Consider the following 21,103-nt stretch of genomic DNA (forward strand, 5'->3'; position numbering starts at 1 on the left):
TTTATTTCTAGAATTTTTTACAACTTTTGGTATAGACCAGTTCGGTCGCTCGATGATGCGCATAAACTTTTTGCTTGCGACTACGCATTATATCTTGTGCGGCCAAGGGCCAGCAATTAGGTAGACAAGCAAATGCACTGCTACTCATGGGGCGATCCAGTAAGAATTAGTACCTATCTCCGGACAAGTATGACTAGACTGGATGGTGGCCGCGTTAAGGAGTGATCACATTTGTACGAGACAGCCTCGCTCAACAGATGCTGATGATAATATTTACGACATAGCAGCACATCATCTCAAGTTTTTCACTATACTCATCTATGGGCGGTATCTAGGTCCCCTCATTCTGGAACTGTTAACGACTTAGTCATATTGCCGCAACGCTACAAATGACGAGTGTTTTTATTGCGACAATGCTCGTTCGCTACCATATGAAGCTACAACTCCTGCGCAACAAGTTAAACACTTTAATCAGTACCTTCACAAATTAACGCAGCCCCATATATCATGATTTATTGATCGAGTCCAATAGAAATAATTCAGACAGATATCAAATATTCAACAGCTATTGAAATCCCTCGTCAGTTTTTCATATGATCAAATCTCTTGATGTCGCTAAATTTGATTACCAAATAGTGAGTGTACACTGTACAGGTACAATATTGTCATCGACGGTGAATTATACGTATTGCCTTTGTCGCGTGGTGTTGTTATCTGAAAATGCACATATGATTATTTCCAAAGATAGGAAAATATAAGCTATAATGACACATCATCAATGTCGGTCTTATCCAATTATTGCTCAAATGAGCATCAATATTAGGCAGAACAAATTCTTAATACATTACGTTGATTTTTGTCAGGCACTAGCAATAAACGGAGGACTTTTGTTGCATATTAACAGTCAAATCATATTTTATGAGAAGCAGCATTGCTGTTTATAAATCTACACCGTAATATTAATTACTACTGGTGGTGTATCAGCAGGGGAACCGAAAACTATATAGAATATATACGCCGATAGAGGAAAAAGACAGTTAGTTTCGTCAGCACCATGTGCGTGTTTGGCCGATTGAGATGCGAATAATCGTCAAGGTTTTATGGTAAGTTTTATGGTAAGTTTTATGTTTCTCTTCATAAACGCGCTAAATGCTGTATAGCGGCGATCGAGATAGAGCAGTGGTTCCCAACATTCATTCCTTCATTTCCCACTGCTGATTATTTTTTGATCTTCATTACCCATAACCTATAATCCCTCTATCCAAGTCTTTAAAATGCCCCCTCCAATAAAAGTAGGTAAAACTTTGTTTCGTGAGGACTTTCTATGGGGACAAGCGAAGACGACCCAGGATTGATAGTGACAACTCATGTAAAGAAAATCAATGATTGTGACAGTTACTCATATTTTTCCTTAACAAACGTGAATCCAAGGTGGGGCTGACTACGTTCGTATTTTCTTTTAACTTAACCGGACGTCACGGACAAGCTATTTGCTTGTCTGAGTACATCCAATATCTTTGGGAAGTCTGACAGTAGACATAAACAATTGCATTTTCCTGCTATATCAAGCCTTCTGTGCGCTGGTATCCCGCAAAATTGTTTATCCAGCATTCAGAACGAGTTTTTGCGAAAAACACGCCATAAAATGAGCGACGCTAGAGTCCATACCAGTGAACTGTAAACCGTAATCGTGGTTTCACGCCTCCGTTATATACTGTAGATTTGTTTTGCAAGTGCGTCTGTTCCCATAAGAAACCCCTGAATTCCTCACCGGTTGGGAGTCACTGTGATTGAGCCTATTGGCGTCCGTTACATACAGGCTTTCGAGTGAGAACACAGTGAGTAACGTAGTTTTTCTACATTATCTGGTTACTCGAGCGACTTGTTTCATTAGATTACTTCCACAAGCTTTGGAGCGAAATCGCAGTTACTTGTTAATTTTACGCCAAATTTATTCTTCAGGCTGAATGTGGTCCGCGATACGCGAGCTACACGCCCCTACTTTAGCACGTGATGCGGATTCCACCTTACCGAAATTACAATTGTTTCTGGCAAATATATCCGTGGCCGCGGTAATTTGTTGTATCGTAATCCCCTTTCTCGTTTGGTACGCCGACTCCGTCCTTCCGTACGATCAACATAACATTGGTATCAACTGTCTGCAACAGAATCATAGATAAATTATAACACAATGATCATCCCCAACTGTTATTCAATTTGTGATTCCGTGAGTCGAACACGAAGGTCTAATACACACTTGGACAACTATACAGGGCGTATATCCGTATCAATATATATTTAAAAAAGATTAAAATATTTTCCGAAGCCAGATAAAAGTCACATGGAAATCAATGAAATGACTGTTGCCTATATGTCGGTTTGCGCCCTTATATCATGTATACACGATCTTACATTGGAGTCCCGAGTCCATAGCATCACCTCGGTCCATTCGTTGGGAATCTCTTTCGCGATTTGTGCTTGCATCTCGCCGTAAACGTTATCGTCGGCAGCTGTGGCGACTTCAGCACCGTATTTCTCGCGACAATGACTCACGGCGTCACTGTAGCCGACGTTGCCCCACCAGTCGATTTTGAACCAGTAACGGTAGCCTCCGAACTCAAATTTGTGAGAATCTCCAGCTGCAAAAAGAATTAGCTCAGTCGTTTTTGAACATCTCAACAGGGGCCTGAACAACATACTTGGACAACTACATAATTCTATAGTTGTCTAATAGACTTATTCGAGCAAATGCCGGTAATCTAATTGTAACCTAATTTGAGAAATGTCTCTGCTCTAACTTTGACTTTAATCTAATTTCTGGTTTTTCTGAAAATGTTACAGAATGAAATGTAAATTGCGCAACGAGCCAAGCCTGCATTGTGTACAGACATTTGTTATTCTCATTCTTATAAGTATGAACTCAGGTTTGAACTGATTTTGTAGTATTGAGTCGCTGACACGTTTCGATCACGGAATCCACTCCCTAAACGAGGGTTAGAAAGCATGAGTGGCTTTATTATGAAAAACTATCTACCCGGAAAAGAAAAATGTAGGAAATGTAGGAAAGGATTGGATGTATATACATGTATGAGGTAGGCCTACGTGCACAGATGGGGATTGCGTCTTGGTGACTGAGGCCTTTTGCACCATGCCTGTTTCATTGATGTAACTCTGCCCCCATAGGACAAATTACTGATTACTACCTGAACCCTACTTTTGCTCATCTACTTCCTTTTCGCAGGATATCATACCCTTCGTAATCGCTGGATATCATCTATTTCCTAATCGCTGGATTAATCAATCCACAGATTGTCCGTAAATCCAGATTTAACCACTGGACTTTTTAGCCTCGACCCTAAGATTTTCATTCCCCACCTGGAAGGTAGTCTACGGACCACCGAAGGACTCCGGCACGGACCATAAATTCTAGAATCCTGCTTTACACACTTATTTTGTCGCTTCATATAAACTCCTGTCAACTCATGTTGTCATTTTTAGCAAAAACCTTCATAACGATCTATACTTTCAAAACGTCTTATTTTTAGCTTTTTCAAAATTATATTTTTGACAGTTTTGGCATTTGGTTACCGATATGCCAAAAATAATCATACCTGACAATAGCACAATAACACAACATTTTTGGCTATACACTATCTGAAACTGCGGCTACACTCAACTCAGATATGGGCATGGATTGTGATCTGGAATACGAATAACTGGATTCCACATTTTGGCATAATCGTGGTTCAATTAACATGATAACATGGTTGTTAAACTGGGCATGGCATTTGATTCAGAATGATTCTGAATGGTGAGGCGGCTTACATGTGGAAAGTACAGTTTTTAATGCATATATATGGATATGAAAAAAACAGGAATGTCTTGATATCCCAGGAAAAATATACGCAATAGTTTCATAATTTGGATTTGGATCTCGTGTGATGAAGAAAATCCTTGATATGCGGGCAAACCTGCTCCAGCATCATGCAGTATCGCCCTGTACTACAGTGCGGACCAGATTTCGTTTTAGAGGAGCTCAGAACTGATAGCGTTTATTGATACCATATGAACTTGTGGAGCGTCAGTTGGATATTCCTGTAATTATTTTGCCAGCCGATATTTTACTTCGGCGCCAACATATCTGAGATCCTGTTCAATGTTTATTTCTGGTTGATTGGACCGCATTAAGCAATGAACGTAATTAACCGCAATCTGGTCTTGGCTCCATTCCATTATCACTGGGGTTGCATTTAAAACAAAAATCAATTTAAAACAAACATGTTTAAAACAAGGTCCTTGTTTAACACGTGTTTTTTATTGTTTTTTTCGGGTCATGACGTCACGGATATTCAATTGTGATGTCAAATAGCTGGTTCGTGGTACAGAACTTGAATATAGCTTTCAATACAATATCCATTGTAAAATAATATTTATTGAACTCGAAGACTTTTCGGGTGCCTCTTTTCAAGAGTTAACGGCACACTAAAGGGATTTAAACAGATTTAAAAGCAAAACCAAAAAGGCAAAGTATGACGTAACAATCAAAATCACAGACCATGAAATTCGCATCGTAACAATGGCAACAATAACAAACTATGAAGTATTCGGACATACGGTACTATAGTAGCAACGTAGCAATTGTGATGTCATAGTGGATTGACATTGACAATTGAATATATAGGGTGAATATAGCTCATTTGACGAAATATCTGTACTATTGCTGTTGAACCGACTATTTTGAGGGTTCACACCCTTCCATATCGATATGCGTCAGCTATATCGGGTGGTAATTGTCCGTATAGGCTCGAATGACATGTTTTTTGGAAAGTATTTACACGATTATGGCATACTTTTACAACTTGCAAAAATAGACAATTTTTTTAAGGCCTCTGTTTAAAACACTTTTTAAAACATGTTTTAAACAAATTGTTTTAAAACACCGCTTGTTTTGAACGCAACCCTAATTATCACCATTCACCAGCGGACCAGCCATTGCTGGCATTTTTCACGCTACGCAATATCGAACACGGATATTCAATTTCAGCAAAACTTCCTTCTTTCGACTAGAATGATCACCGCGCTGTAATAGGAATTAGGAATCTCTGTGTATGAGTTTGCAACCCCATTATATGAATTTGGCTTATACATTTATGCTGGAATTCTCCATATCAAAACACTATAAAAATGCAAACTAAATGGACTCTCTAAGTTATGTCGAAAGAAAAGAAATATAGTGCTGTACTTACGATGGTTTCCTCTCTTGTGACAAATAAAGCCGTGTCCTTCATAGGTTGGAGATCTCTCTGAATAGCTATTCGGCCCACCAGTTCCTTCTCTCCATACAACCAACATAGTATTGCTGCCTTCCGTCTGAATACGAATTTCAAGAGCTTGTTGCCTGCCTATACACGTCGTTGTACTTATAGAAATACCAGGAGTATAGCACAAATGGTCCGTTGTTTGTAGTCTGCTTGTAGAGCAAAGAAGTATCCACTATATTATAACGATCAGCACCACACTAAAACTCTAATTTTACGGAACGTTTCGTGTAAGATTTATCGCTTACTTCGCAGTCTGACGTGTATTGTATTTGCCTTCAGGAATCAAAGCTGTACAGTGTACAATACATCAGAGGTAATGTATTTTTAGACAAAGTATAGTTTTTCCAATTTTGGGATCCTCAAAGCATGTAGGTCCATTACATGAAACTTTGTGAGCAGTAGTTCAAATCGCATATAACAATTGAGAACTTTCTTTTATATATCTCAGTCAATATATCTCAATCTCGCGAGTCATAGCCTACTTGCAGCACACCTGAGCTAGTTTTTAAAAATGTAGGTGAGGGTATTGGGAATTTGCACGAAACGGGAAGATTTGAAATAGCATTTAAACATATACTTCAAGCTATAAATCAGCCAAACGGAACACAAATTTGGAAAGAAATACTTTCATACCTTGCAGTTCGGTCATAACAACGAAAGATTTGATTGGATCAGGAATACCTTCCCTAGACTCTTAAAGCCATATTCCCATTTAAAAAATTCAAAATATCCCCCCAAGTATGGAATTCCTGTCCGGTTGGCAGTTACTGCTATGACCCATTACGAAAACGCATTTCGTTATTCAACTTTAAGCTACCAAGGTTGCGGGTATGAACCAAAGGCTACGCGTGAAATTGATATCAATATGTGAGAATCAGACATGGGGTGATTACTTCACGAATGTAATCGATTGCGATTACGATTACTTGTGAATCCCGCGATTACGATTACGATTACGATTACAGCAAAATCAGTAATTAGTCGATTACGATTACGATTACATTTAAAAAGTAATCACGATTACTCACGATTACATTTGTTTTGCTTCTTAGAACTAATATATTGGAAGAGATATTGGAAGACAATAAAGGGCTTTCGATGAAAATAAGGTCTAATGAGATAACAACTTTCTTTATAAATCATACGTCATTTGATTGTTACGTCATAATGCGCCCATTGCCCAACTCTATGCAAGACTATTCGTCGCACCCAACGATTTGAATTCTTGCCAGGTCCGTAACTGCCACACCCCAAACTCCCCAATAGGACCGAGAGCGAGCTCTAAGGGGATTCAAAAGTATTTCGTACATCAACATAAATTATTATTTAGAGTATTTTCAAGAGAGTTAATTAACTTGAAAATTTTCTTCGAGCTTCCGGATTTAATGTCTCTAAATATCTTGATTTTAAAATGCATACCTCTCCCCCCAAGAAAAAAAGCATGCATAATTTATAGGAATATGCATTTCGGTAGCGGTCATTACCCCGCCACGACACACCAAAAGACGTATGCAATTTCGGCCAACATTCAACTCCACAAAGTGTGCTACCAAAGAATGACCTTGGCCAAAACTTTGGATATGTGTCCATTGTCAGTATAGCCGCGCTCTGTGGGCGTGACGAATAGTCCGGTCCCTCCAATCTGAGCCCCAACAATGCAAATGCTAGCCGGGGCACTCACAGAAGAATGAAGACATGACAATTTGTGTGTGGGTCTCACGAAAGTTTTTCACTTAGTCTACTGCGTTTGGGCGACTACAGTATCATTTGATTATATGAAAGGCGGGAGGTCACGAATTAACAACATACAATAAAGTAATTATAACAACATACCAGATGCTATAATTATGAATTACGTGCCCCCAGCTCTACCAGTAATTCTGAATGAATAGCAATATAATGCAATTACCAATATTATGACGAAATTCAGTCATCAACTTGAAAACTGACCACCATGAGGCCCCAATACCCAGGGTTGTAATGACTCGAGTCGCGATTATTTGGTGACTAGACTTGACTCGAGTCATTTTTATAAATGCGTAAATTGACTCGACTTGAGTCAATTTTTGTATTGACTCGACTTGTACTCGAGTCATTTTGCATGACTCACAGCCAAGACAGACATTCCATGTAACTTCGAAGAATAGTAAAGTTACCACATTATTTGTATTTCGTCTCTCAGTCCTGGTACATGGAAGTAGGGCTGTAAACTGTGAAAACTGATGAAAATTACTATACTATGAATACGAGCCATTCTATATTATTCGAGCAGAGTTGAAAAAAGTGGGTTGAACCGGATCGATCTGAAAACTGATCTGTGAACATAACGACTTGGACTCGTACTCGAGTCAAACACTATGACTCGGACTCGACCCTCTACTAGCTGACTTGGACTCGGACTTGACTCGGGGGTGAATTGAAAATGACTCGACCTGACTCGAGTCAAAACTATAAAAGTGATATTGACTTGTGACTCGGAACATTGTGACTTGGTTACAACCCTACCAATACCAAAGTTTGGAGTGGGGGACGAATTGCTGTTTTGGTGCTGGTTGTACCTACAACCTACGCTAACATGGTGTATAAGCGGATGGCTCTGGCGACAGGTATAAATGTCGAGTGAAGAATTGTGAAATAACGATTGGCGCCCGTTTCATGTAGAGTCATATGAGAATAAGATAATAAAGTGAACTTAAAATTCTACCTTCCACTTAATACAGATACAGAAAACTGCCGTTACGAGAAACGGCAAAGAACGGCTATGTTATTATGATATATATCAGCAGCTGTTTATTTTAACCATCGTAATGTTTTATTTGATGAGTACAAAATTTCAAATCTTTGTCCGGTGTACGTACAACACATACGTATACTACATAGATAGGCCTACTGTTCGCCAAGCAGCCACGGTCAAACTGCGTAACCAATCATCAATACATAAGTTACTATTAGAAACTAGACAGAGTATTGATTATATTCTTGCTGCGAGGTAGTGGCGTCTGGAGCGCATTGATAACCTGATATACGTAATGGCTTATACTGTTCTAACAATCACACAATAATGTACATCGAATATATATTTACTACGTGTGGATACTTCTTACGCAAGGACGAGTAAAGCTAATACTTCTGACGTAATAATGAGCAGTGGCGTTTAAAAATCAACTGTTTGCGATATCAATAACCTGGTAGAATATCTCTTCCTTGTTCACGAATGTTCGGTTATGTCAAATTCATTGTACAAATGAAAAGTAATCGTTCTTTCACAAAGAAATCGATTAGATATGTGAAGTAGTCGATTACGATTACGATTACTTTGGATTTTTTTCGATTGTAATCGATTGCGATTACGATTACTTGAAAATGCTGTAATCGTCGTAATCGATTACGATTACTAATCGCGATTACCCCATGTCTGGTGAGAATTACCATTTTTAAGGTATGGGAACACCCTCTCATGAATGTATTATACAGACAAATTGTATCTACCCGTCTGATGGAAGATACAAGCAATAGCATATTTGCATCCATCGTAGCATGTAGCCTACCTTACTGTCTCCAGTCCACAGCATCACTTCATTCCAATCTAGAGGAATTCCTTCTTCGACTTCTTCTTCGATCTCCTCCAAGAGATCGGAACTCGTGATCTTCACAAGATCCGCCGAATGTTTGGTCTCGCATTCGGATTTAGCTTCTGTGAAACTGTACGTGCCCCACACGTCGATTGTGAACCAGTAGTGGTCGAAACCTTCTTCGAAGTAGTGAGTTGTTCCCGCTGGTTAAAGTATTTATTAAATGTGAAGGACGAAATCATGATCAATTCACCAAATAATGAACTTGTTTTAAACGTTTGCCTGAACCATAGAATTATACCGCGGAAAATATCAAATACAACATTGTAATCCAAACGATCCTAGACAAATTAGAATAAGTACAGATGGAATGTATGGGCACATATATCGACGTTGGATTGTATACGGGTTGAGTGAATAACTGCTGTCATGTACCGGGGGTTTCCCTCCAAATATTTATTTGCTACTGAGTTCAAAATATGTACAGTTCCGGGAATGTTGCTTTTATTTTGTTTATATTAATTTCGTTTAGAGAGAGTTAAATATTCTTAACCGTTTCCAGTAAATGTTATTAACCATAACGACGGAAGAACCAAATAGTTACGCTTTAGCAACACGACCTACATTACCGGCAACGTAGCAGAATCGTATACTCTCCAATCGGCTCAAGAAACTGTTACAGTATGAATATGCACAATATTATATGCACAATATGCACAATGTGCAGAATATGCATAGGCTTTACTGTACCATGAATCAATCACAACCGTCTCTTCCGCCAAGTCAAAAGTACTAAGACAGCGATTGAAAGAAAGAAAAACGCCGATTGATAATGATGATTGGCTCAATCCGTGCAATAATTAAATTTAAACACACACTTAAGGAAGTTTAATTGTTTACAAGTCCGATGAAACATCCTATTGACAACGTAAGAACGGGCTTTCTGAATTATGAGGTAGGTTGTGTTTTCGTGTACCGCCTTTAGGCTGAGAGTTTACGCTGCCACCACAGTGAGTGTTTGGCGTGAAACAGCGTGTTGCCACATAATTGAAAAACAAAACATGGGACCTCCACTCAGGCTTTTAAAGGCGCAATATATGGGTAACATCAATACGCATTACGCATATATTGCGGGTCGTAGTAAGCGGGCCGGAATTGTCTGGAAACAGACCGAAAATTTTACCTAATTATCATTGGAGTAATATATATCGAAGAAAAAAATGACTTGTATTCTCACGCTGTTTCATTTTTTTCTGACAAATATAGCCGTGACCCGAATAAGTGGCCGGATGGTCCTCCTTCCGGTTAATTCCTTCCGTACCGGTCCTGAATATTACCAGCATCACATTTGATTCTTGGTCATCGTCCCCCTGTTGAAACGAGGCGAGTCGATGAGATGATGTATTCGTCACTGGATAGGCTACTTCTCGCCATCTCATCCGTGTCAGCTGTGTCTTATTTATGCCTAGAAGTGAGCCCTGCTACAAGTCGGCAGCTACGGTATGAAAACGAAGGAAATTGGCCTGGTGTAAATGACCATAGCAGTCGACAGGCGGCATGAAGAAAAAAACATTGGATGAGATAGCATATAGATATCAGCAATGTTCCCTCTAATTCAGTGGTTCTCAAACGGTGAGGAATTCCCCACTGGTGGGGAATAGACGCATTTGTTCAAAATTATATAGGACAGGACAGCCTACATATTCACGGAGACACATGCGCAATTACCGTTACCAGTTAACTGCTCTGGAATGTATGTATCGAAAATTATATAGCGTGTTGTTCACAAAACCTCATTTTAACTCTGGATGACCAATGGTGGCGTCACAAACGCATCCAGCACGACTAGTTTGACGTGAAATAACGCTTTCGCGAAATTCTGAGCGTTACTGGTATCGGTTCACAATACGTTTTATGTTGCAGTTAAAGGCGATTGTCTTGCATACTGGTGTGGTTGTGTGTCTTGTGTAGTCAAACCAGGAGATAGCTGCTTTTTGATGACAAAAGTGCTGGGTATTTTGGGGGGGGCGAGCTCGAAGAGGCCCAAAATTATTTCGTGAATTAACATAAATTAAAGTATTTTTTTGGTAAATTTATGCCACTTTATCAAAATATTTTCGCGCTGGGTGCGCTATTTAATATTACCGAATATCTGATTATTCGGTACCCTTCCCCCACGAAAATAGGCTACGTGGAATTTATAGAAATGCAGTATTCGGCGTCGGCCATTACTGCGCCGCGACGCACCAATGCCATCCCAATGCAACTACGAGAAGTGTGCCAGAACGATCAGCAGCGAGAAGACCTTGGCCGAGAAGCAATGGCCTTGTGGTGACCGAAAACTTATACATGTCGAGAAGGAATGGCCTGGTGGTGACAGAAAACTAAACAGTATACCCAATGTAGCTGATAGGTAGCAGGGAAAAGCGTACAGGCTCAGTGGAGCTGAGTTAGGTTTATCACCATGTGGGGGCCCAAGATCAACGTTTTTTTTTGCGGAGCTGACGAAGTGCTGTTACGGTCCTGGTGGGGAATGAAGGCTCGGAATAAATCTGGAGTGGGGAATGAAGACAAAAAGGTTGGGAACTACTGCTCTAATTCTTCACGAGTCTGCGCGCACTCACCAACTCACTGCGCGATGCCTTGAATAACAGTGCTTAACGACTAAAAAAAGGTCATCACTTCGGCTTTTTTGGTGCTGTTTAGATTTTCTGTGCGCAGAGACCGCGCCAGTTCTGCGCAATTGCGCAAGCGCGCAGCTTAGAGGAAACATTGGATACGACGATCTTATATTACTGGCAGGCGGTACCGCATTAAGGATGTCGCACATATTAGTAACAGGCTTATTTCGGAACGATGGTGCGAATTCTCTAGTTTTAATTCACGGCATAGGCCAGTTCTTTTCAACCTTTTGGATAGTACGTGTGGAATAGTTCAAATATAGCCTACGTAATAGCAGCTCTCTGACGGTCGTCGTCGCGAATCGATTGTAAAAATGTGTTGAACTTACGAGTTACGACGCACCTCTAATCCAGATATGCTGAGCGCCAGGCGCGGTAGCCACAGATACCAATTTTACTGACCAGGTCTTTTGTCTGAATCGATACCCATAACAGAAGTCGGAGGCTCCATCAATTCGCTATCTTGTCGGTGTTAGTCAATATTTGCGTACTAATATTACTATTATTATTAGATAATAAAAATTCTGATTCGAAAGCAAATATATATACCAATGGCCATCCACACCCACCATCAGACTAGAAGTTCTTGTACAGAACCCCGCAATGAATTTGTCCGACAAGAGCTTTAGTGCTCTAGTTGATATCAAAACGAGGAAAGGGAGTTGTCTTGACGACAAAGAACCTTGATGGTCTAATGCAGCCGAGTCGGTCAGAAATCAATAGCCTACTGGTTGAACAAAGGGTGTTAAATCTCGTCATATGATTGTTATGTGTCAATCATCGGTTTGGCTTGTGAGTTGTGATAATGAAAGTAAATGTGCGTATGGATATCAAAGTAGTCGAAAAGCATTGGCATACGCCGCAACTGAGGATTCTGTCATATCTCTTGAGTTGATGGTAAGTTTTTTTTTACTGAAGCCCGCTTGTAACCCGATTTGTATATCAGAAATTAAAAAAATCCAAATTTTTTGTTTGGCAATCTCACCTCGCTTTCGTCGGCAGTCCACAGCATCACTTCGTTCCAGTCGGACGGGATTTTAGCCGCTACCTGCCTCCGGATTTCTGCGTATTGCGCTGTGTTCTCGAGTTCAACGAGTTCCCAACCGTTCATTAGCTCACAGGCCTGCTCGGAGGACTTCAAGTTGAATGTACCCCACCAGTCGATTTTCACCCAGTATGCGTTGCCGTTGTAATCAAACTGGAACGTGTCACCGGCTGTCAAATCAAAGGAAAGGATTGAATGGAACCGACCACCATTTATATCAAGCTGCAGTCTGGATGGATATTAGAAGTTTCAGTCCTAGGATTGTCGGTTCGGTCAGGTAGTTACATTAGTATCGATTTTCGGCCTGGAAGCAACATTGGCGCTGAAATGTACTCTATTTTACCGCAGTATAAGTCTGAGGTAGGTTTTGGTTTCGTGTACGATGGGTTCATATTCACACCCGTATATTAAGGGTGGTGCACAGGTGGAAATACACAGTCTTTTCGGTAATAGTGGTCTTCTACTATATTTTCAGTCACTCAAGACGCACAATGTTAGAGGTTTATCTAAATTTCTCCTCGAACCCCGCTATGATGTTTTCTGTGATGTAAAACTGAAACTTCAATTAGTTTTACTATTAATAATATCAGTGAAAAAGACAGTGACGCTTCTATTATGAAAGGTCATATGCGTCACAGACTTGAAAAGGCGGGTGTTAAACCAAATTAGGGTCAAATACTTTTACAATATAGTTTTGAGCATTTGCCACTCGGAAGAACAAAACATATTGAAGCAATATGCTGGCGAGTACAGAATTGCAAATATTCACCACAGACCATATAGTCCTATGATAGTCGTATGATACTCTGTAACGCCCAGCCCGACAGATACAGTTGTATTGTATTGTATTGTATTCGGGCAAAACGCGGCCACCAAAAAAGGTCGACAAGGTAATGAAATTTGCTATACACATAATTTGTAGATTCTGTACCAGAGTTTAGTCTTACTATTTAGCAGCAAGGCAGACTGTTAGGATATACTTTTTTCCTCGTGAAAAAATACCTACCGCTCAGAGGTGTCAGAGTTACCTGACCCGCCATCAATGCAACGATCCATACCGCCAGCCACACAATGTTCTCCATGCTTGCTTAACGTATTCTGTCAGGAAAATCCGCCTGGTAAATACCAAAATTATAACGGAATCTCTCGAGAATTAGACAAATCAGGGTTTGGTCAATCACAAGCATCTTTCATTTGAAATCACCTATGATCTGGTATTACTTATTATTATTACCATTGTACGCAGCATCATACTTGTATAGGCGGACTTGGGCAGGTATAGATAATTCTAGTTTTCTAATTAGAAAAAAATGCCGATAATCCAATTCCTATCTAATTGTGAAATGTTGTTTTGCTCTAATTCTAGTCTAATTGTGAAATGTTTCTGTACTCTCATATTAATTTTATTCTAATATCTGGTTTTCCTGAAAATGCTGCGGGAGAACTGTATCAGTGTGAGACAAGACAAGATTGCTATACAGACATTTGACATTGTCATGCGTATGCTGTCGCGAATTTAGTAATTCTACTTCTAATCTAATTTGGAAAATCTGAAAGTTTTCCAGTTGACCAATCTGATTGGAGGTCCCCAGACAAGTTTGGCCAATCAAGCTTTATCCAACCAATCTATATAATCTCTTACTCTGACACCCGTCTGGCTGAAAGAATTCTGACGACTAGGCTTTTATAATCGCAACAAACGTGTTTCACCAATCTGCGCACAAATTAGAGTTGTCTTTGGAATAGCAATGCGAAAATTTTATTACGTTTTCGGGTAGCTTAGAGTCGTTTGACGTGGATTTGTAATGGCAACGAACGATTAGAGATACGCCGCGCACAAAATCGCTAGTGGAGTTGCCCCAAGGCAGAGTTGCGGACTATATAGTCGTACAAATGTACAATATAATATATTAATTTCATGCATCTAACTCTAGATAGAAATCCGTAATAGCGGTAAGTCTTTGACTATAAACGACGGGATCATAAAAGCCTTATTTTAGCAATCTCTTCAAAGTCAGAGGAAGTGATCGATACTATGTATCAAGAAATACATACAAATCAGAAGGTCAAGGCAGTTTTGGGCATCCCATTTTCAAAAGGTGAACACTGAAAACCCCCACTGCCCGCCTTTAGAAAAGCTATACTTAATTTTCAAATCAGAGAAATGAGTCGAATGCAGTGTTGGGATTAATTCAGTACCTTCGAGTCACAATTCGTCTCGAGTCATTGCAAATTTTAACTCAGTTCAAGTCAAGTCAATCGATTTGTGAAGGTGACTCGAGTCAAGTCAGGTCACGAGTCAAGTCATCAGTCAAAAAAAGGTAAATTTTTAGAGTACGAGGCATGATTTAAAGTCATTTCATTTTGCTAGCTGATTTAAATACAGATTAAGTTCCCGTTGGTTCTGAATCGAGGAACGTAGGTTTGAACACACGCAAAAAGGCTTTGAAACGCTCGCGCATACGTAGAACTGCTAAACTACACATGAATCGGTATAGCATCAGTATCTATAATTCAGTAAAATACAGGATCGAATATGGAACCACAGAAAGTTGAAAAATGATATGATGCCATACATTACCCACCTATACACATCCTTGATATACAATTTACGTCTGCTCCAATTCTTGATGAGCAATATAAACGTATAACCGATATCCGTTCGATTTAAATCATACAAGAGGGTTGGTTATATGAGCACTGGACACTAAGAGTAGTTAATGGAACAGAGATACATTGCTATCAAATTGCAATACTACATAGTTTACGACAACGTAATCAGATGTAAGCCATGATCGCTGCGTTTGCAGTCAACTTGTGATATAACGATGCAGGCTTGGTAAAACGCATGATAATTGAGTGATTGGTTGCTCTCACAGGTCACAAAAGCGTGTCGTCATAATCCGAACTTGTACAGGTTACAGGGACTCAGTCGACACCAATTACTTGATGACTTAAAATTGACTCGTAAATTTTGCTTCGAGTCACAAGACAATACGCATTTCTGACACGTCGAGTCAAGTCAAGTCATTTTTGCAAAGTGACTCGAGTTAAATCAAGTCATACGAAAAAATTGACTCCAGTCTGATTCGACTCAAGTCATGACTCGAGTCATCCCAACATTGGTCGAATACACAATCACTTTCGAACTTTGCTTTCGAACTTCCTCTGCAGAGAATGGTGAGCTTCTGACTGGGACTCGTGAGAATCGAATATCATACTTGTTCGATTCCGACTTTTCGACTATATATGCCATCTAGCCAGGTGTTCGACTACATCAATTACAGTGGTTCTCAAACTGGGGGCATGAAAGCATCTAAAGGGGGCGCGAAGCTGCCCGAGAGAAATGAAGTATCTGGAACTCAGAATGAGATAAATGTGTACTGAATCTTCCGAGTTTGAACAACGGCAATAATTCGCATTATACTACGAGCAAGTGCGCAGTGAGGGTAAGAGTGTGAATGCTAAAGCGCCTGCGCAACAATGGCCAATACGCTTGCGGTTTGTGCTGCTCCTCACTTGATCCCAGACGGCATTGTTGCGTCACCAAACCAACCTCCTTTACAATAAAAATTCGAGGCTTAAAATGGGGTGGTTCCAGGACCACGAGCATAATAAAAATTTTACTGTCGTAATCAGTACCCGGTAGCTTTTGATTGATACCAATTTTATCAAATTTCGCGATCGGCAAATCGGTCAAAAATTACCGCCAAAATGCCAAAAATATCAAGGACAAAAATAAACCACGTCCTTTCCTTTCCTTTCCTTTGGCCAAATAAAAAGTCTGACGTACGCCAATTGCGATGAGCCGTGAGATTTAAGTGTGTCCACACCATTGTATGACACTATGGTCACATAATATGGATTGCTTTGTTTGGAATACATTCATGTTAAAGTTAATAACTGGGGACAGTACTAAATTCAATGTGAGCAAATATCTCTACTACTATCTCAGATGAATTGCTAGTCATAAGAAGCAATAAAACAAAACCCAATATAATTATCGTCCCCGTATTGCCGGTCGCAGAGGTGTATTCGGGATGTGTACACCGGGCTGGAACCGGATGGTATGAGCCCTTACCCGGTTTGCTTGTTTTGATATTCAGGGTGTTTTCGACTACATTGGTCATTTTACACCAGGCCGATATGCTTTATTTTTAATTCCGCATTTACCGACTTGTAGCACGGTCCAGACTTCTATAGGCTTTTTATAAGACACCGTTATGAGGATCACGTGGCGAGGAGGAGCCTAGATGAACCTCCAACACTTTGGTTAGAATTCTGGATTCGAACTCGGTCGGACTCGAACCCGCAACCCATTGGTGTTGCAGCTATGGATTATACCACTACGCAATCTCGCCACTACCCGGTGGTTGTTATAACAACTTTGATTCGACCCCGAATACGTCACATACAATTGTTATAGCGTTAATTAGTCGAGTGGTCCTCGGGCGCTATTTCCAATAGTGAGGTCCCAGCCCGAAAATACCGACCGGACTTCGAACTCTTCCCCCTTGATTTTACCACCATGCCTAAAATGGGGAGGAGGCGCCAGACCTAGGCAATGTTCGCAAAAGGGCACTGCAGGAAAAAAGGTTACGAACCACTTACTGATCTAGATCCGCCACTCAGGATGACTGACAGCGCCATAATTAAAAGAATGACTTGATAAGTTCAATGATGCCATTTACACTACATTGAGTATAATTTGGAAATTTTATTAGTACGGTAGCCTCATTGTTCAAAAAACATAAACAATATACATAAACCCCGGGTCGTGTTGCTACGGACAGTATTCTGTCGTGAAATGTCCTGTAATTGGTTTCGTTACCGGATTATTCGCATATATCGCGATAGCAAACTTACATAATTAAGCAGTATTTGAGTAACTTTATCCTGGAGAACGCGTGGTTGAATAAAAATGTTTGGCTTAAGAACTATTACAATAGAGTATTGGTAAGAATATTCCAGTTGCCAACAAACTACACGGCTTGGTAAGGATAGTGAATGAGACTCTAACTGAGTAGATGCCGTGTCGTGAAAACCCTTCATTTTCGTTGCTACGGATTGTAAGGGCCGTCCACAGCAGAAATCGTGGCGTTTCCGTGGCCATGCAAAACCTAACATTGCAAAATGCAGACATAGCGCGACCTGACTAGTCTCTGGCTTCGCGCAACACTCACACTGCCTCCGCTATTTCGTCGGCGATAAAGGACTTGTTGTCGATAAAGCTCAATATTTCGGAGAAGACTTTATGCATAATTTGATGGAATTCATTCCGCAGCCCAATTGTGTCAAGGCATCTCATCACAACCTCAAAAATTGGGCTCAAGCGTCTATCAGGGGCACCGATGAGGTGTCAACTTTCTTTCTTGGCAACAGGAATAATGAACTCTTTGCCGAAGGCTACATACCGAATAGACGCTGTTTTATTGTCAGAAAATCGAACAAAAACAGATTCGGGGATTATAATCCAACTTGAATTACATGTTGCTATTGATCCATGAATAGTAATACGCGACGTCGGTATAAACTCCCGGCTTGTTTGCCTGGGCGCATCCGTATCCCCAGGAAGTGATACCAGCAACAGTCGTTGATCCCTCGAGGTAGGCCGGTCCACCAGAGTCACCCTATAAAATGGAAATGTACAAATAACAGAAAAGCACTACAGACATGTTCACGTTCAGCTACAAGACGATTATTCATTCCACTTTAGGTCTACCCCAGTGGTTCCCAACCTTTTTCGACCCATCGCCCCCTTTTCGAGCTCAGCACCGATCATCGCCCCCCAAAATTTGTGTACCGAAAAATGGGCATACAAACTGTAATCACCGGCGGGTTAACTAAAGAAAGAGGTCAACTTTTCGGTTCGATGTCGAATTTGACACATTTGCAACTAAATTTTCGTGGGTTGATTAAAAAAAAAAGGTCAGCCGTTTTGACGCGTAATCGCCCCCCCCTATCGTCCCCTTCGCTATTTTCGCCCTCTTTGTCCATTTTCGCCCCCCTTCCGCCCCCCCCCCTAGACCGCCAAATCGCCCACGTTGGGAACCACTGGTCCACCCTATACATAGTACATTGTCCTCTATTGTCTATATGTCTTGCTTGGTCGGTTATGTATCGATTCGATGCGGATTACGCAATGCACGAATACTGGTAACCTGCCAGAGATTACAAAACTAATTCAGAGCAGTTAATAATGTACTTATGCGACACTATACTATGGTACACTCGGTGCCAATGAACATGAGAGGTGCAGCCCTATGTTAAGTTATCTTAAATCAAGAGAATTGTTGGTTGCGAAAGAAAAAAATGCCCATTTTTCCCTTGCATAAATTAGCACTTTTTTTGAATTTCAGGTTAGAATCGGATTAGGATTGGACGCGGATTTGAAAATATAAAAGTTCTGGATTAGGATTAGGATTTTAAGCTTCGGATTTGGATTGGATTAGGACATAGAAATTCCAAATCCGCTCATCCCTGGTAGCCTGGCACAGTAACACGACCACCCGACCCTTCTCCGACACTCAAACAAGAAAAGAGTGTAAAGTCATTCCTATCATAGCTGAGCACTACATTACGGAAAGTAATGCCCATATTATCCATATCTTCCGATGCATTGTAGTCGCTTACCTGGCAAGAATCTTCTCCGCCGTTCATGTTGCCCATGCAGATCATACCGCTGAGAACCGCTCCGTTGTACGCGAGACGAGCGTTGCAGTCACTTGTAGAGATGACCGCGACATTGACGTATTGCAGATCGACTGCAACGGTCGCGAGGATACCAGTTCCTGTCTTGCCCCATCCGGCGACGGTGATTCCGGTTCCAGCGGCTGGTGTTGAGGATGCCAGGGGAGCAGCAGCGATGGTGCTGCCGAAACTGAAGCTCGACTAAAAGTACATGTTGCTGATGGCTAACTGAACATTGACAGTATTTCAACGCGTGCTTACGCCAAGGTTCAAAATCATGATGTCGTTCTGGATCGTGTTGGAGTTGTACTGGGGATGCACGGTCTTTCCGGTGACGCTGATGGTAACTCCGCCGTTGCTACGGGATGCGGTGCCACCGGTTACTGTGAGTCCGACCAAGTTCCTATCGAGATGGCAGTGGCACTTATTTATGCGAGAAATTTCGTTGTATGAAGATAAAATCATGGAGCGGATTTAGAAAGGGGTCTATAATAACTAGTCGAAATAGATGCAGTGACTGATTGCAATGAATGGAGATTCTGCGATGAGTGAATTATTAGTCGGCATCACGATATTATACAAAAACCATTAGCAACTAATGATATTGTCGAGGGCACATGATTCTGCAGCACATATGCAGCTGTTGTTGCTTTTGCCATTTACATGAAAGGTGCTTATCTCGTGTTGGTGTTTTCCATACGGTAATGAAGGAGGACAAAAAATGATAGAAATAACATTTCGACACAACTATCATATACGAGAAGAAATCTAAGGTCAAAAAAGCGTGTGGGGTAATATTTTGCAGTGCCAAGCATAAAAGACAAAATCTATACCTTCAGTTCTACCTTTTTGGCAAAGGAGTCTCATGCGTGTCAGTTAGTAGGCTACACTTTCCGGCCCATTATGCTTGGCATCAGAAATAATTAATAGCTTACTGTTCGCAGTGAGCCGCGGAAAGGACTCTATTGGCAGAGATGATTGTTCCGCCACAGAAGAAGCTTCCGCTCTTTTCTTGAAAGACGATGGACGGGAATTGACCGTTCGAAGCGGCGGAACCGCCGATGATTTTATCGGCGTTGGCGCCTTGAATAAAATTTGTAATTGGTGAAATACATCGTAAAGAGTAGATTGTTGTATTGGTTGTTGGCCTATCATCAAACTCTAGTGTTAAATATCGACCGCACTTTCATATGCGACAGATCATGTTTGCGCTATCTCAGTAAGTACCCAATGGGACACCAGAAATGAAATTCGCCACCAGACCAACCGACACAAAGAGATATGCCCTACACCAGCGACGTAAATCCCTACCTACGTGATCGTATCGCGACATACATACTCGATTATTGGCCATTCCAAATGTCAAAAACAACATCGCATGTATATTCTATATACAGAGTGGCGCAACTGAATAATAACTGTGAAGTTTAGAATTCACTCACCGTAGAGTGCGAGCAGCAAAATTGCGAAGACCTTCATCTTTGTCGAATGCTTTCCGGTTTCCTGTTCACCTAAAAACGATGTGACAACTGCATCGACGAATGCTGGTTAAATAGAAAATCGCAGGGGTGTATTTTTGGAAAAAATCCGTGGGAACGGCCAGGTTTGTGCAGAACTGCTAATCATAATCGTCATATCGTCATATTTCAAGTTGTTGTGGTCACACGCTTCTATTTCCTATCAATTGATGGTTACGATGGATTGACAAATATTAACAAAAGGACCACTGAAATTAATGTCGAAAGATTGCTTGCTTGTCCTGAAATCCGGCCATTTCCCGGTAGCAAAAGCAGG

General features: G+C 40.8%; 2 protein-coding genes across 2 annotated transcripts; both read right to left on the bottom strand.

The window, feature by feature from the left end:
- Positions 1-487: 487 nt before the first annotated feature.
- Positions 488-13,773, bottom strand: LOC145458903 (uncharacterized). The gene is made up of 8 exons (XM_080337411.1): positions 13,626-13,773; positions 12,560-12,789; positions 10,131-10,263; positions 8,870-9,096; positions 5,247-5,370; positions 2,413-2,639; positions 2,032-2,159; positions 488-714 (listed from the first exon to the last, which is right to left on the bottom strand). The coding sequence occupies exons 1-7, from the start codon at positions 13,699-13,701 to the stop codon at positions 2,037-2,039; spliced, it is 1,140 nt and encodes a 379-aa protein (XP_080193537.1). The 5' UTR covers positions 13,702-13,773; the 3' UTR covers positions 488-714; positions 2,032-2,036.
- Positions 13,774-18,030: 4,257 nt separating this feature from the next.
- LOC145458865 (trypsin beta-like) lies at positions 18,031-20,880 on the bottom strand. The gene is made up of 5 exons (XM_080337368.1): positions 20,752-20,880; positions 20,245-20,392; positions 19,571-19,712; positions 19,253-19,510; positions 18,031-18,249 (listed from the first exon to the last, which is right to left on the bottom strand). The coding sequence occupies exons 1-5, from the start codon at positions 20,786-20,788 to the stop codon at positions 18,103-18,105; spliced, it is 732 nt and encodes a 243-aa protein (XP_080193494.1). The 5' UTR covers positions 20,789-20,880; the 3' UTR covers positions 18,031-18,102.
- Between the last annotated feature and the right edge of the window lie 223 nt (positions 20,881-21,103).

The sequence above is a fragment of the Botryllus schlosseri genome, chromosome 16 (genome assembly GCF_051294905.1).
Source record: "Botryllus schlosseri isolate E-star chromosome 16, Bs_hap1, whole genome shotgun sequence".
Classification (NCBI taxonomy): domain Eukaryota; kingdom Metazoa; phylum Chordata; class Ascidiacea; order Stolidobranchia; family Styelidae; genus Botryllus; species Botryllus schlosseri.

Bases quoted from the DNA above. Each gene is read 5' to 3' on its own strand.
- LOC145458903 (XM_080337411.1), bottom strand. From the start codon at position 13,701: ATGGAGAACATTGTGTGGCTGGCGGTATGGATCGTTGCATTGATGGCG. The intron at 2,640-5,246 runs GTAAGTACAGCA...TTCTTTTTGCAG, and splicing joins TCACAAGAGAGGAAACCATC to CTGGAGATTCTCACAAATTT. The intron at 2,160-2,412 runs GTAAGATCGTGT...ATTCTGTTGCAG, and splicing joins TATGGACTCGGGACTCCAAT to ACAGTTGATACCAATGTTAT.
- LOC145458865 (XM_080337368.1), bottom strand. From the start codon at position 20,788: ATGAAGGTCTTCGCAATTTTGCTGCTCGCACTCTACG. The intron at 19,511-19,570 runs GTAAGCACGCGT...ATGTACTTTTAG, and splicing joins TCATGATTTTGAACCTTGGC to TCGAGCTTCAGTTTCGGCAG. The intron at 18,250-19,252 runs GTAAGCGACTAC...TCCATTTTATAG, and splicing joins GCGGAGAAGATTCTTGCCAG to GGTGACTCTGGTGGACCGGC.